At 35.9% G+C, this 16,897-nt stretch overlaps 1 protein-coding gene across 3 annotated transcripts; it reads left to right on the top strand.

Annotated features, from left to right (window-relative positions):
- Window positions 1-6,892: 6,892 nt before the first annotated feature.
- On the top strand, window positions 6,893-16,738 carry LOC116004992 (protein IQ-DOMAIN 1-like). 3 transcript variants are annotated; one of them, XM_031245201.1, is made up of 7 exons: window positions 6,893-7,016; window positions 7,818-7,935; window positions 8,038-8,292; window positions 8,494-8,721; window positions 10,725-10,838; window positions 15,401-15,917; window positions 16,161-16,738. In XM_031245201.1, the coding sequence occupies exons 2-7, from the start codon at window positions 7,852-7,854 to the stop codon at window positions 16,280-16,282; spliced, it is 1,320 nt and encodes a 439-aa protein (XP_031101061.1). In that variant the 5' UTR covers window positions 6,893-7,016; window positions 7,818-7,851; the 3' UTR covers window positions 16,283-16,738. The 3 variants fall into 3 exon arrangements, with proteins under 3 accessions (XP_031101061.1, XP_031101062.1, XP_031101063.1); XM_031245202.1 differs by having other exon boundaries at window positions 6,936-7,020; XM_031245203.1 differs by lacking the exon at window positions 6,893-7,016 and adding an exon at window positions 7,108-7,271.
- The last annotated feature ends 159 nt before the right edge of the window (window positions 16,739-16,897 follow it).

Raw genomic sequence — 16,897 nt, 5'->3', positions numbered from 1 at the left:
TATGAGAAGAATAGATATGTATATCTCATAGGATTGTTATTGTGTTTTGTGGGTAAATGATTGATGGTAGAGGTGATAGATCAAGCTACCCAAAGTGAAGGAAATTAAGGGATTCCTAGGAGAAAAATTTACCAAGTAAGTGGATCGTTTTCTCCTTGCTTGCCTTTAAGTTGTGTGCATTATTTAGATGTTAAAATATGTTTTTGATGGTTGAATCCTTGATGTTCATGTTAGAAATTTCACTCTTGATTTGAATACATGAGTAGTATGATTTCACTACAATTTATTCCAAGAAATTGTTATGGAAATGTATGAATCTAATTATTTGGAATTGTGTTTTATGAACTTTTATATTCATGTATACAATTACATTTTGTGCGTATATGGTGTATGTATTGTAGATATATATATATTATATAGTATGATTGTTAGTACGTATGTATCTATATAATTTTTTTTATATATATAATATGTGTTAGTACGTATATATATACTTGTAATTACCCTACTTAATTATAAAGTATATGTATATAAATATTTATATGGTTTACCATATTTATCTAAAAACATATGATTATTTGTATTTTAATTAAAATTTGAATAGATATAAGGGATGTGTAAACAATTTTAATTAAAATTTGAATAGATATAAGGGATGTGTAAACAAATGTTAGTTTACAGATTTGAGATAGGTGAATGTATGTATGTGTAATTGGAACTTAGTACGTGTATTTACGTATTAATATATATTCATGTAGTACATTTCTCTATTTAAGTTGTGTATGTATAAAGATACCTCTTGTGAACAAAGTATGTAAATGTCAAATTTGCATAATTTGACCGTAATGTGGATTCTTGTACTATTTGGTTGAGGTATGAGTTTCCTAAGAAAGAAATTTAATGGCAAGAAACTACCATGTTGTTATTTTAAAGATAACCTTTTGCGATGTATTTTCCTACTCGTGTTGTGGGATTCTCTTTATGCAAATTTTGTTAGTGTCAAATTGTACAATTTGACTATAATGTGAATTTGTTCTATTTAGTTGAGAAATGAATTTTCTAAGGAAAATTTCAAAACAAGAAATTGCATATTGGTATACCTCTTTTGTGGGATTGCTTTTAAAGTCCAAGTATGATTTTATTTTACAAAATTATTATGACGACTGTGAGCAAAATATTTTTCAACTATGGAAGTTATGTTGACTTGTGAAAATTTTGTATATGATAAATTGATTCACTTGATATTGTAGAGTATTCAGTTGTATGTTGGATACTAGGGCTATGCCCTGTTGAGGAGTGGTTAGGATAATCCCACCACTAGGGTTCATACCTTGTTTGAGGAGTATTCGGTAGGAACAATCCCCGGATACTAGGGCATTTATTGTCCTGTTGATTTGAGGAGTGGTTAGGTTATGCCTACCACTAGGGTCTTTGTACCCTGTTTTGAGTAGTATTCGGTAGGAAAAATCTCCGAATACTAGGACTAGTAACTTCCCGGTGAGGCTTGGAATCCTCACTCGGTGGTGTGCACACTTAAGGTTAGAGTCCTGTTTCCATTGGCATGGGAATTTTGCGGAGTGTTCAGCGTGGAGCTGTTTACTAGGGCCTAAGTATAAAGGACCATGTCCCATTTATGTGTGATTGATGTTCTTCCATATGTATTTTGTGGTGTGCAAGTATGGCACCAAATAAAGTTTTAAGAAAATCTTGAAAGTGATGATATTAGGAAAAGTTTATATGAATATCTATAAATCGCTTTTCTGAATTAAAGTGCAGTGCATCCGAGTTTTTGAAAGAAGGGGGTAAAGTAAAGTAAATTATTATTTTCTAAAATTGTTTTCTTTAGGGGCAAGCAGTCCCTTACTTAGCAAGTGTTGCTAACCCCTTACTTTCTTGTTGTGTTTTGAAATCCCTATTTGAGTAGCAGGTGATGTTTGACATGGTTTGCTGTGAGAGTGCGGTAGACCGAGATTCTGAGAACTATCAAGGCTTAAGAAGAAATTGATGTAATAGTGGATTATACTATCAAGGCTTAAGAAGAAATTGATGTAATAGTGGATTATTATTTTTACTTTTAGAAAGACTTGTGAACTAAGGATTTTTATTATTTTTACTTTTAGAAAGACTTGTGAACTAAGGATTTTATTTATTTTTACTTTTAGAAAGACTTGTGAACTAAGGATTTTATTTTGGTATTGTTTAAGGTTAGCCTTGCATCTAAGGATTTTATTTTGGTATTGTTTAAGGTTAGCCTTGCATCTAATCAAGTAAGGATTAGGTGTGGCGGTAGCATCCCTATTCAATTAAGTATGTATAGCTTCCCCAATATTGTTAGTGAATTATTAAGAAAGAAAAAAAATTAAGGAAAATCGGTCTAATTTTTGGTTTGAAAAATGGGGGTGTTACAATACCAGCATCAAACTACTCCAACTCAACCTAATTTATCACCTGCATCATCCAATTCTCTATTACCTTTTCAATAAGATGTAAGTCCAGAAAACATGGTCAACAACCCATCATATTCTTTTACTACAATCAACCCATCTTCACCTCTAATAATCAACCCCTCATCCAAAAAAAACACTCTACCAAATCCACTTCCTCAAGCACCACTTGAAGAAAGAAACAAAGAACTCCGTGTTTATAGGAAAACACTTGAAATTAAAATATAAAGGCCAGCATGCAAAACATGGACTGTTCAAACACACATATGAGCTCACTTGACCTTCAAAATCATTAAGGTAAGGACTCTATGACCCATGAGTTGCTACCTACTACTATTGATGATCTTGATTTACCTATTGCTCATCGAAGGGGTGTTAGAACATACACTAGTCACCCTATAAAAAGGTATGTTGCTTATGAGAAGTTAAGTCCTATGTATCAAGCCTTTGTTGCTTCTCTTAATCTTGTCCAGATTCCCACAAACATCTACAAGGCACTAAGAGATCCAAAATGGAATGTTGTTGTCAACGATGAAATCAATGCTCTTGAGAAGAATTGTACATGGGTTCTTGTTGAGTTGCCTCAAGGAAAACATGTAGTTGGATGTAAGTGGATTTTCACTGTCAAGTATAATTTAGATTGGAGTATCAATAGATTCAAAGCTTGGTTAGTTGCCAAGGAGTTCACTCAATCATATGGTGTTGACTATTAGGAGACCTTTGTTATAATCGTCGAACTCAATACAGTAAGAGTTTTGCTATCACTTGCTATGAATTGTGATTGGCCTTTATATCAGTTGGATGTAAGAAAATGCATTCTTAAATAGAGAATTAGAAGAAGAAATCTATATGGAAATTCCACTAGATTTGATGAAGAACTCCAGTGGATGAATGATATACAAACTACAAAAAGCTCTATATGGCTTGAAGCAATCCGCTCTGGCATGGTTTGATAGGTTTGCAAAGTCAATTGTAAAAATTGGATACACTTAGTGTCAGGCTAATCATACCCTTTTGTGAAAATCTCTTCAACAAGAAAGCTGGAAAATTCTCATTGTCTCTTTGGATAACATAATCCTAACTGGAGATGATTCAGGTGAGATTTCATACCTCAAGAGATTTCTTGCATTAGAATTTGAGATTAAAGATCTAGGATCCCTCAAATACTTTCTTGGGATGGAAGTAGCTCGATCTAAGGAAGGATTATTATATCTCAACGAAAGTACATCCTAAATCTTCTAAGCAAAACTGGAATGCTTGGGAGTAAGCCAGCAGATATTCCAATGGACCCTAATTTAAAAAAAAAATTGAAGTAGGGAACCAATTCCAGTAGAGAAGGGAGTTATCAAATATTAGTCAAAAAACTAAGTTATCTCTCCCACACCAGACCTGATATTGCTTTCTTTGTTAGTGTTGTAAGTCAGCATATGCATAACCCTAATGAGAAGCATTTGGAAGCTGTTTATCGTATTCTAAGATACCTTAAAGTGACACCAATTCTTGGGTTACACTTTAGAAAACATGACAACTGAGACCTAGAAGTCTATCGTATTCTAAGGTACCTCACAACTTCACTTTCTTCATAGATTCCTAATGAGCTTTGTACTAGTTGGTGACAATCTGAGGTGCCTTATACTAGACTTGACGATGCTCCAATCATATCTATCTACTGTGCCACTGTGGGCGAGTTCACTCCAAATACGGAGTCACCAAAGTAATCTATTGGATCGTGCCCATCACGTCGTTCCAAGGTAAGTCATTACTGTATTACCAAGGTTACTAGTCCTTGAACTAACATCTTGGTATCTGGATTTGGGAGAAGTATCTTGTGATAAACATTAAAAAAAAAATAGAGTCCTTACATTTTAGGATTATGTCTGCTATTGAAATTATGAACTGCAATATACATCTGTTGTTCACTTTTCTTCATGACTTACTAGTATAGGATCCATTATTGTATTACCATTTCTGTTGTTGTGTGCAATTTAGTCATTTAGATACATCATGCATGTTCTGTGATTTTGTAGCAAAGAATGGGCAAAATTCTCAAATCTAAGGCTAAACAAGTAAAAAAAAAATCTTTTTAGATTATATTTTTGCTTTAAGGATCTGGATGTGTTTCGGATTTTAGTTTATGTTGTGCATCTGTATTTTGAGTTTTATTTTACATAGATTTGTTGTTTATGTGATACGTGTTCCTTTTGGTTTTGTGAAGCAGTGTTGATAATTCTGATGTATTGTGGTAATCTTATAAAAATATCTCTCTACATTCCATTCAATCTCTAAAGCATCTTTCATGAATTAACACTTTTCTGCATTTTGTTAGTAAGCTAACTATTATTTCCAATTGGTTTCACAGTAAATGAACTTTTTTTTTGAAAGTACAGTAAATGAACTTAGATATGAGCCAACAACAGCAAATGCTACAACTGCATGAGGGCATCACAAATGCACTCTAGGCAAATTGTAATCATATTGATGGTGTACTCAATTTTATTTGCAATATTTTGTAATCACATTTATTCACAAATAACTCATTTTAAATTATTACAATTAATCAATGTTTTGTAATCACATTTTGTCATGAAATAACTTATAAGTATTTGTATATAGTACATATTTAATTTAGTAAGTGGAGAATGAATTTTGAAAATAAGTACTGGTAAAAAAGTTTTCAATTTGAGTTTTCGAAAACAAAGAATAGAAAATAGAGAACGAAAGTAAACAAAACCTTACATTCTCCCACTTAGTGTAAGTATTAACTCAAATAAGCAAAAAACATGAACCATAGAGATAATTCCACTAATGTGAGTAGTATCCACTTATGATCACAATTTAACTTGTTCTCTAAATACTTTATGTGGTAATAAAACTTTAATGAATAAACCTTATGTTCATTCTTGATTGTCATTAGTTATCAAAAACTAATTACTGGCACAATGGCTACATTTTGCCTAATAAACTTACTTGATTTGTACAACATTAATGGAAAATGTTATAATTTTCCATTTGATGCAAGTATTGGCACAACCTTCGTAGAAGATCAAAAAATATGAATCATAGTGATATGTCCTCTAAATTAAAGTGTGAATAATATCTTCTATGCATCACATGCATTTTAATTCCCAACTCAGGTCCTTTATGAATAAATCTTACGTTTATTCTTGGTCCAACTTTAAGGATGTTTCTCAACCATAGGAAAAATCATCTAAATTTCATGGAAGTGACAGCATGAATGTACGTAAAACATAGTCACATAATAAGTTCCATATACATTGTATGATTCCTAAAATTCTTATAAGCATGCCTTTACGTAGGGATCCACTACTATTAGCATAAAGCTACTATATTACATGACTAACTCTTTATCTTCAATACTATCTCTAACAAGTAAGTTTTCGAAGTTGACACGTATGCAACTTCCTTTCTCATTAATCTTAGCCAAAGACAACAATTGAATAGTCCATATTCCAATGTGTTAGCCTTATATATCAAACGGTTTTTCCAACAGGACCTTGATGTTTAGAGTGCTACATGGGAATGGAAGAATGCTAATCTGTTAATTGGCGAAGAAGTAGCTTGGGGCAGAATTGGGGTTGGCCGCAAGTCTGTGAGAATTGGCTTTTTTGGACAAAAATCCTATCTAACTGATACCAGATAAGAAGTGAGAACTGTATAAATTGTATTAAATGTTATTGTTCAAAGATACAGATTACAATGATATATATAATGAGAGAATCTCAGTGAGACTAGAATAGGGGAATCACAGAGCCTAGAATAAGTAGTCATAATTTAACTCAAATACATAGAGTCTTAATAGACTCAACCTCCCAACAGTGTCAACTCCAAAATCAGTCTTCGGTTGGACTTAAAAGTTTAAATCGAGTCTAATATGTCCATGAGTAACAAACAATATATAATTCTCAACCTACTGAAACACAAAGAGTCACCCCCTCCCAAGAGTGTCAACTCCAAAATCAATCTTCGGTTGGACTTAAAAGTTTAAATGGAGTGGAGTTTAATATATCCATGAGTAGCAAACAATATATAATTCTTAACTTACTGAAACACAAAGAGTCAAAGTCACCTCCATTGAGGCTCGAACCCATCTCCTCTTATATGGAATGCAACCGTGTGTCACTAGATCACAAAGTCTTAGAGTAGAGTTAGACTAAGACATTAATTAACGAAAGTTTTATATCGAAATATATTTGAGGACATGTTAATGATTAGCTGCCTCTTATTTCCCAAACCCAGACCAGATCATCATTAAACTTCTAATCCCTTCCTTGTGTTTTTAAAGAGACAAAGCTTTAATTTGGCAGTGCTGAACAGATTATGCATGTGGTGAGTGGATAGGGGGCCCGAGGAAATCCCGTGATTGACTCTTTTGTCTCGTGCTCGATAGCGAGTTAGCGACCACCTTAAACGACGCCGTTCTCTTTCTCCAGTTGCCTAAACCTTCTAAAACACCTGAGAATTATCATAATCCAATCGTTGTTCGAGTTGAGACCAAAATGGAAGCTGCCCTTGCCTCAAGATTTCACCTTGCGTTGACTACTTGAATCTTTGGTAGGTACATTGATCCAATCACTTTCTTCCCTCTTCTCACTTCTCTCTCTCTCTCTCTCACTACAATTCCAAGCAAAACTGTTCTGTTTTTGTTACTTTTCCTGTTAATTATGATTGAGGTGTTACTGATTTGATCGGTGCATGAGCTCTGACACGTGTTAAGCGGTGATCTGTGGATCTGCATTATTGTTTTGAGCATAGTTGCCAATTTTTGTGGGCTAATTTAGTATCCTGTATGCGTTCACTCTAGATAAGGTAAATAATGTGGTGGAGATTTGTTAAATATGATCTGGGGTTTTTTAGTATCTGGTTTATGATGAATTCTTGAGATGGGGTTTACTGCCCAAGAAGAGGTGCTTGTGGAATGTGGATTGTGTGGTCGGGCAATGGCTAAAGTTCGAAATTTAATGTGAAGTTAGAAACTTTACCTTGAAATAGCTGGTTTCAAGGCGTTTCTTAGAGAATTGAGAAATGTAGTGGAAAATATTTGTGATTTTTTCTGTATATATTATGGAGATCTTAGGTTTATGGGGATCACTGCTTCAATGGGCCCAACTGTTTCTCAATTGAAGCTTTGAGTTTAGGTTTAGTTTAAATGCACCCTTTGAGTTGAGGAACTACGCTAGCCCTCTTTTTCCTGTTCTCCTTTTACTTTTCTTTTCAGCTGACAGTTAAAGTATTGCAAAGTGTATATTGTTAAGACAGTTTGTTTGTTGCTTTTAGCTGTTTCTGTGCCCTTTCTTCTGGTTGATGGTGTATCAGCTTGCCGAAGTACTAATTTTTTATGTTTTTGTTTTCCAGGCCTGAATTTGGTAGAGCCGAAGCAGCTTTTGTCATGGGAGTCTCGGGGAAATGGATTAGGTCACTGATTGGTTTAAAAAGGCCTGAAAAGTCAAATTCTTCTGTAAATGATGAAAATGTGAGTAGCACTTCCTTGATGATGCTTTAGTGTTCAACGAACCAAAATTATTAAATATTGTACGAGGATTTGTACTGTATCTAAATTGCATTATTAATACAGAGAACAGGGGGCACTAGAAAGTCTTGGCATAGGAGAAGGCATTCTGTTGAGATAGATAGTGAATTACTTTGCAGCGAGTTGAGTCATAATGATAATGCTTCTACATCAGTTGAAGATGCCACCACCGCTTCAGTTCCAATTGCTGCGTCCTCGCCTTCAAGCTCACATCAAAACCAGGATGCACCTCAAATTCATCACAATATTGGAGAAGAATGGGCAGCCATTCGCATCCAAACAGCTTTTAGAGGATTTCTGGTACACAATTTCGCTATCAGCTAGTATATTTTTCAGTCTATTTTTGGTTTAAAATATCTCTAGCTTTACTATCTTTTCCAAGGTTGATCTTTTCTTCATGCTATATTGGGCATATATTTAAAAAATAAAAGTTTCTTTGAATGTTGACTCATTGCTTTGTTTTCAAAAGTTCGGTCATTCTTCAAAATGGTAATTTTTCAGGCGAGGCGAGCTTTACGGGCTTTAAAGGGGTTGGTGAGACTGCAAGCACTTGTTAGGGGCCATGCTGTAAGAAAACAAGCTGCTATCACCCTCCAATGTATGCAAGCTCTAGTTAGAGTTCAGGCTCGTGTCCGAGCACGGCGTGTTCGTATGGCATTAGAAAGTCAAGCTGCACCACAGAAGCTTCAGCAACAGCCAGAACAAGCGGCTCATGTTAGGGAAATAGAAGTAAGCAATTTCTAATCCTGCCACATTGAATTTCTCTATCTAGATGTTGCCAATGCAACAGTGTTGATGTCCCCTGGCATTGATAAATATGATCAGAAATCTTTTTCTCTCAAAGATAGGCATATAGAAGCAACATGATAAATATGAGTTGGTTCTATAAAATTTGAGATGGTCTCCAGAATTAGTGAAGTTCCATATTAGCCTTATATTGAGAGTTTCTAACATGTATGATCTTCATATTAGGAAACCTTAGTCCTATTCCTAGGAGTGAGCTTAGTTTCCTATTCCTAGTAGGATTGGTTTAGCCCCAATATTCCTATAAATATAGGACCTTTATACAGTTTAATATGCATAGAAATATGGTAAAAACTTGTGTGAGACTGTGAGACGGGTTGGTCAAGATGAAAATGTAATACTTATACTGACAAATGTAATACTAATCAGGAATAAAATGTTACTTATAAGGGAAAGTGTAATACTTTTGAAGAAAAATGTAATACTTTTACATTTTGATTTAAAAGTATTACATTTTTCCTCAAAAGTATTACACTTCCCCTTATAAGTAACAAACACTTTATTCTTGATTAGTATTGCATTTGTCAGTATAAGTATTACATTTCCATCTTAACCCGACCCGTCTCACAAATAAGGATCCGTGAGACAGTCTCATAGGAGAGTCACTCTAGAAATATAGATTACACATAGATACAATCTATTGTAATCTTTCATTATAATATATTCTTTTTTTCATTGGTTTCTCACATATTTTGCTTCCACCCAACTGGCGGGCTGTGGCTATTTGTCACTCTCCAAACGTTTCAATCCCTCAATTTCAACATCTTCTATAAACGGGAACATATAGATGTTGGCATAGTTAAGATAATTATAGCCAAAATTCAGCACTTCTACCCCGCCCCCTTGGTTGAAATCTGGGAAACAATCGTGGCATTGTTGGAATCAAATGGCCTGGGGGAAACAAACACACCAGTGCAGGAATTGAACACCGTCAGGAAATAAACATGGCTTACCGGTAATCAATGCAGAAACAAACACAGTAATACCAAAACTGAGCACCCTTGGTAAATAAACACTGCACTACTGCTGACTGGGAACCAAATGACCTTGGAAAATAAACACAACATTACTGTAAATGAAGATACTATTCCAGGAGGATGGCAAGTGTGGCAAAGATTGGCAGTAAGCATTGTGTCACCTAGTGGATGAAAGGATTCCAATGTTGTTAGCAGCCACTTGATTGGACCAACAAAGAGGGAGACCTGAGCAAAAAATGAACAATGGACCAATCTTCTCAGGTTGGCAGTGCATGGCTTGCCTTTAGGGCTGGTTTCTTACACCAAGGTTACAAACCAGCCGGAAGGAGCATAAGATATGGTCACCAGAACAGTAACCCTGATGGCTAGAAATTTGGAATAGTGACTCCAGTGAGTCTTAGGGGCAAGTAGAAAAAGAAATAGTGACTCCAGTGAGTTTATGCCTCTATTACCATGTTGAAGAATAAAGGTTTGAAGATATGGCGGATGGCTAGTAGCCACCACCTGCCTGGGGAGGCGAAAGCTAATATATAAAACAAGTGAAGAGAGAATATAGTAATGTTGTAAATAACTAAATATTATCTTGTTTACACATACGAGTACGTGTATATTAATTATAGAGGAAAAAAAAAAGATTCTTAAGTTGACACTCTAAGTTGATATATACTTTAAAATTAGATTATACTTTGGATGTTAGATTGATATACTCTAGGAGTCTAGGTTGATGTACTCTAAGTTTGATGGTAACCATCCAACCTATAGGCTATCACATTTTACACATATTCCAAATATTCAACATCTTGACCAAATATGATTGATGAGGGTGACAATCCTTATAGGAGTTTCATTATAAAACTTTTCATGCATAAAAGATAGTTTCTCTGGTGTTAGCTTGATGAATAGTTTAAACATGCATTTGTCACCTTCTCTTGTCTTCAACTCCATTCACAGGAAGGTTGGTGTGACACTATTGGGTCTGTGGAAGAAATCCAAGCCAAGTTGTTGAAGAGACAAGAGGCAGCAGCTAAGAGAGAGAGGGCAATGGCATATGCTTTGGCTAATCAGGTTCACATTTCACCCTGTTCTCAGTAATGCTTCATTTATTTTCCTGATTATATTTTTGCAACATGCTAAAGAATGCTTCTTTTTTCTTTTTTTTCTTTTTCATTTGTAAGAACAAGGTCTGAAAATGTTAAGAGAAAAGAACATACGAGTAGGTGCATATACTCGCTTTGCCTACATTATTTTGATTTCTCACCTTCCATAGCAATTGGTATATGATATTATAATTACTGATTACATAGTTACACCTTCAACAAGTGCAAAAAAACAGAAGGCTTTCCATAAAGAAGGAGAGGGTACTGAATTGGTAGAAATGTCAAAAGGGAAATAGATTATAGATCAAAAAATGAGAAAGTTGAAGGATGATTAACTAATCATAATTTGGAGAGTTTTACTTGCATATACCTGCCATAATTGAAGCTTTGGGTGATGAGATAGCGTACATATATTTTCATCTCTCTCTAGTGCCCATTAAAAGTTTCCACACCCCACCCCTCTTTCCTTACCCCCTCATTTTGCAACATACATTATTAACAATAAGCTGGTCAAGAACCTTTGTTTATTGACTTCTCTGCCTTATGTGTGAAAGAAAAAGGGGCATACAGATACGTAATACTCTAATTCTTTCAAGCCCCCAATGAGACCATAGTTTGTCATTAGATTCTAATATTGATTAATGTCTTGAAAAATGTGAATATGTAGGAGAATAATATATGTTTGTATATTTCTTTATATCTAGAACTGTACAGACTACCACTACTTATACAAAATAGAGGAAACCCTAATGGGCTTATCTATAAACCCCGTTCTGCTGAGGTGTGTAAACACAGGACTTTTGGTGTAACATACCCCGAGATTGCATAAAGGTTTGGAAAGGAGCAGATAGATACTCTTTGGCATTGTCACTACGTAAGACACGGATGGGAGTACCAAATTGGGTTTGTATTTCATTGCAGAAATTCCGAAAGAAATTAAACAACTCAGAACGATTTCTCATTAGAAAAACCCAAGTACATCGTGAATAATCATCAATAAAGGTTACAAAGTAATGGAAACCTAAGGTAGAATTGACTCGATAAGGACCCCAAACATCCGTATGCACTAAATCAAAGAGGGACACAGCCCAATTATTGACTCTTCTTGGAAAAGACTTACGGGATTGCTTTCCAAGATGACACNATTATACTTTGGATGTTAGATTGATATACTCTAGGAGTCTAGGTTGATGTACTCTAAGTTTGATGGTAACCATCCAACCTATAGGCTATCACATTTTACACATATTCCAAATATTCAACATCTTGACCAAATATGATTGATGAGGGTGACAATCCTTATAGGAGTTTCATTATAAAACTTTTCATGCATAAAAGATAGTTTCTCTGGTGTTAGCTTGATGAATAGTTTAAACATGCATTTGTCACCTTCTCTTGTCTTCAACTCCATTCACAGGAAGGTTGGTGTGACACTATTGGGTCTGTGGAAGAAATCCAAGCCAAGTTGTTGAAGAGACAAGAGGCAGCAGCTAAGAGAGAGAGGGCAATGGCATATGCTTTGGCTAATCAGGTTCACATTTCACCCTGTTCTCAGTAATGCTTCATTTATTTTCCTGATTATATTTTTGCAACATGCTAAAGAATGCTTCTTTTTTCTTTTTTTTCTTTTTCATTTGTAAGAACAAGGTCTGAAAATGTTAAGAGAAAAGAACATACGAGTAGGTGCATATACTCGCTTTGCCTACATTATTTTGATTTCTCACCTTCCATAGCAATTGGTATATGATATTATAATTACTGATTACATAGTTACACCTTCAACAAGTGCAAAAAAACAGAAGGCTTTCCATAAAGAAGGAGAGGGTACTGAATTGGTAGAAATGTCAAAAGGGAAATAGATTATAGATCAAAAAATGAGAAAGTTGAAGGATGATTAACTAATCATAATTTGGAGAGTTTTACTTGCATATACCTGCCATAATTGAAGCTTTGGGTGATGAGATAGCGTACATATATTTTCATCTCTCTCTAGTGCCCATTAAAAGTTTCCACACCCCACCCCTCTTTCCTTACCCCCTCATTTTGCAACATACATTATTAACAATAAGCTGGTCAAGAACCTTTGTTTATTGACTTCTCTGCCTTATGTGTGAAAGAAAAAGGGGCATACAGATACGTAATACTCTAATTCTTTCAAGCCCCCAATGAGACCATAGTTTGTCATTAGATTCTAATATTGATTAATGTCTTGAAAAATGTGAATATGTAGGAGAATAATATATGTTTGTATATTTCTTTATATCTAGAACTGTACAGACTACCACTACTTATACAAAATAGAGGAAACCCTAATGGGCTTATCTATAAACCCCGTTCTGCTGAGGTGTGTAAACACAGGACTTTTGGTGTAACATACCCCGAGATTGCATAAAGGTTTGGAAAGGAGCAGATAGATACTCTTTGGCATTGTCACTACGTAAGACACGGATGGGAGTACCAAATTGGGTTTGTATTTCATTGCAGAAATTCCGAAAGAAATTAAACAACTCAGAACGATTTCTCATTAGAAAAACCCAAGTACATCGTGAATAATCATCAATAAAGGTTACAAAGTAATGGAAACCTAAGGTAGAATTGACTCGATAAGGACCCCAAACATCCGTATGCACTAAATCAAAGAGGGACACAGCCCAATTATTGACTCTTCTTGGAAAAGACTTACGGGATTGCTTTCCATTATTGACTCTTCTTGGAAAAGACTTACGGGATTGCTTTCCAAGATGACACGACTCGCAATCTAAAGACTGGGATTGCTTTCCAAGATGACACGACTCGCAATCTAAAGACTCAACAGAGATACCTGGAACCATCCGTTGAAGTTTGGATAGGCTCGGATGACCAAGGCGACTATGGATAAGCAAAGGTGAATCTGTGGATGCACTGGCAGCAACACCCCCTCGCATGTAATAAAGACCCTGCGACTCGAGCCCTGTGCCAATCACCTTCCCCGTACTGCGATCCTGCACAACAACTGAATCAGCAGAAAAGGTTATAGAGCAGTTAAGAGTACGGGTGATTTTACTCACCGAAATAAGGTTGAAAGGACTATTGGGCACATATAACACAGACTCTAAAGGGAGAGAGGGAATAGGTGAATCCTGGCCAATACCCACAGCTGGAGTTTGATGACCATTTGCTAAAGTAATCATGGGTAAATCTTTAGAGTGAGAAACATTAGACATAAGCGAGACATTACCAGAAATATGATCTGAGGCACCTGAATCCAGTATCCAAGTATTAGGAGTACTGGAATGAGAGAGACAAACAAGTGGGGAGGTACCATGATTGGAGGAAGGTGTGGTAGTAACCTTTCGGGAGGCTTTAAATTGGAGGTACTCTTCATAGTCATTTGGGGCGAAACTACTGTGAGCCTGAGCCTCTGAACCAGTGGTCTGTACCATATTGACAGAACAAATATGCAAAATAATATGCAAAACAGATCTGAAACAGTGCAAATAATACACTGATCTGAAACAGGACCAAACTCCAAACAACCTTCAAACACACTGGAAGTGTGACAATATATATATTAAGAACCAAACTTCAAACACCCTCCAAATACAACCTGAAGTTGACCAACCTCAAACACACTCCAAACAACACTGTTTTGAGGCTCATCGGAAAATCATGGCGGCGACGGGCGGCCGGCGACGGTGACCGGCGACGGCGGTCGGAGAAACGACTGGTACTGGCTGGTTCGTCTCTTCAAGGCGATTCCAATGGTGGTGACGGCGACTCGATCGGACACCGGAGGAAGGAGTTCTGGCCAAAAAACTCCTAGGTTTCCCGACGACGGTGGCGGCACGTGCGGCGGCGGATGATGACCGGATTTGGAGCAGATGACTCGTGACAGTGCTCCTGAGGGGCCTATGGTGTTAGATTGAAGAAAACACCACGAGGCGAGGATGGAACGTGAAAAAGGCGGTGATCTGATATTTTTCCGGTGAGGCGCGACGGCGAATGCTACGGCGGCGATGGCGGGGTTAGGCTCCTAGGGTTTTGGCTCTGATACCATGTGAATATGTAGGAGAATAATATATGTTTGTATATTTCTCTATATCTAGAACTGTACAGACTACCACTACTTATACAAAATAGAGAAAACCCTAATGGGCTTATCTATAAACGGGCTTAGGGTTTAACAAAAAACAATACTCCATTTGTCTCATTTTTTCTATCATGTTTACTATTCATTGGTCAAACGAACTCTTTCTTCTTTGCTTATTTTCTTTAGTATTTTTTAATTATTTTTTAAATTTGATTTTTTTTGTGTTTAATAGTATTTTTAATGTAGTTTCTAAACATTATAAATTTTATATACTAATGCTAAATTTAATATTATAAAAATAATTGAATTAAAAATAACTTTAGTCAAGTCTCGTTAACCGAACCAAACACATAAAATGGGATGGAGGGAGTATGCTATAGTTTTTGTATTTTTGTTGTTTCCCTTTATCTCCATTGCTTTTACTATATTTGGCTTGAAAGCAGTCTACTTTGATACTGCAGTGGCAGGCAGGATCTAGGCAGCAAGCCGCTCCAGCTGGCTTTGAACCAGATGCAAGCAACTGGGGGTGGAATTGGTTGGAAAGATGGATGGCTGTGCGTCCCTGGGAAAATCGCATTTTAGACATTAATCATAGAGATGGAGCAATGACATGTGATAATGGATCTGCAGATCCTAAGAATGGAACCAGGAACCAATTAAAATCTGTTGGGATGAAACCAATTTCTTCAAACATTTCAAATGAAAAAATGGGTCCGTCCCATTCAAGTACTAACAAATTGAGTGAAAAACTAATTGCAAATAAGTCTGAAGGCCGCAAAACTTCCTCAATTAAGTCAGCAAGCACTCCTGAAGCACTTACCATGTTTAACAAGCCAAAGTCTAAACAGAATGTGGAACATTTGGTTGAAGAAGCTGGTTCAAGACCAACCCTTGGTTCAAGATCGAAGAGCAATCCTAAAGAGAGATCTATCCCTTCAGATATACAAGGAAATAAGAGACTGTCTCTGCCAAATAGCCGTCAGTCTCTTTTCACCCTTGTTTTTTCATTCCCTTCAAATATTTTCATATTTATTGTGATGTTGGATTTAAGACATGTCATGCACCACCAAAAAGTTCCATGGCCCCCTCATTCTTTTATTTCCCAGGATTCTATTTTAGAATTTTTTAAGTCCAGGCAACTATATAAATATCTTCCACACATTACTCACTGATTCTCTATTTCCAATCTGACTGAGCAATTGTGTGACCTCATTTAACCAGGAAAAAGTTATGGAGCTCAAATAACAAGGCAGTCCAGTCGAACTGGGCAGAAGCCCATGGAGGACAAATCCAAATTGAATGGAAATGATCCAATGGCTACAAAATTGGTTTCCCAAGATTAGTATCACGATCATTTTTAATATCCCAATCTCCTGACTGGGTGGTCTTTAGTTTGTAAATACGGGAACCTAATTGTTGGGATATTCTGTGGCTACGCCTTAGTTCTATTTATGTGTTGGAGTCTCACCATGGCGGGATAAAAATGGGCATGCAAACTTCTGGAATAAAATCAGGTGTTTGTTGTGATTCTCTAGTTCAATTTTGTTGAAGACTGAAGAGTTTGATCAGTTTGAGAAGGTTATTGTGTGTAAGTATACAGTCTGGTGTTTGTTGTGAATCTTGTATCAATCATTTGTTGATTAGATATATTACATTATTAGATGTGTTCAGTGTGTTGTGTTGTATCCTGTATTTCCTCTTTGTAAAAAAGGTTAAGCTTCATCCTGTACAACTTCTTGAAGCCACAGTTGAGAGTATTCATTCATTTATTTAAGCTGTGAGATACATTGGAAGCACAATCTTCTACTGAAATCATTCATTCATTTTTTTTTCTGAAACATTTTGTTTTGGTAAAATTAAGCAAAAAAGTTGTCTTCAAGTCCCAGCAAGAGTAATATATTGGCTTTCCTAGTTTGAACCGGTCAGCTCTGAACAATGTAGGTTGATTTATTTTCTTA

Source organism: Ipomoea triloba, chromosome 14 (assembly GCF_003576645.1).
Source record: "Ipomoea triloba cultivar NCNSP0323 chromosome 14, ASM357664v1".
In the NCBI taxonomy this organism is placed as follows: Eukaryota; Viridiplantae; Streptophyta; class Magnoliopsida; order Solanales; family Convolvulaceae; genus Ipomoea; species Ipomoea triloba.
The sequence above is the reverse complement of the archived record's forward strand: the minus strand, read 5'-3'. Positions and strand labels throughout refer to the sequence as shown.

What these genes read in the sequence shown, in the direction of transcription:
- LOC116004992 (XM_031245201.1), top strand. Translation starts at nt 7,852, where the DNA reads ATGGGAGTCTCGGGGAAATGGATTAGGTCACTGATTGGTTTAAAAAGG. An exon ending in CTCATGTTAGGGAAATAGAA is followed by an intron (nt 8,722 to 10,724) that starts GTAAGCAATTTC and finishes CTCCATTCACAG; the next exon opens with GAAGGTTGGTGTGACACTAT. An exon ending in ACTGTCTCTGCCAAATAGCC is followed by an intron (nt 15,918 to 16,160) that starts GTCAGTCTCTTT and finishes TCATTTAACCAG; the next exon opens with GAAAAAGTTATGGAGCTCAA.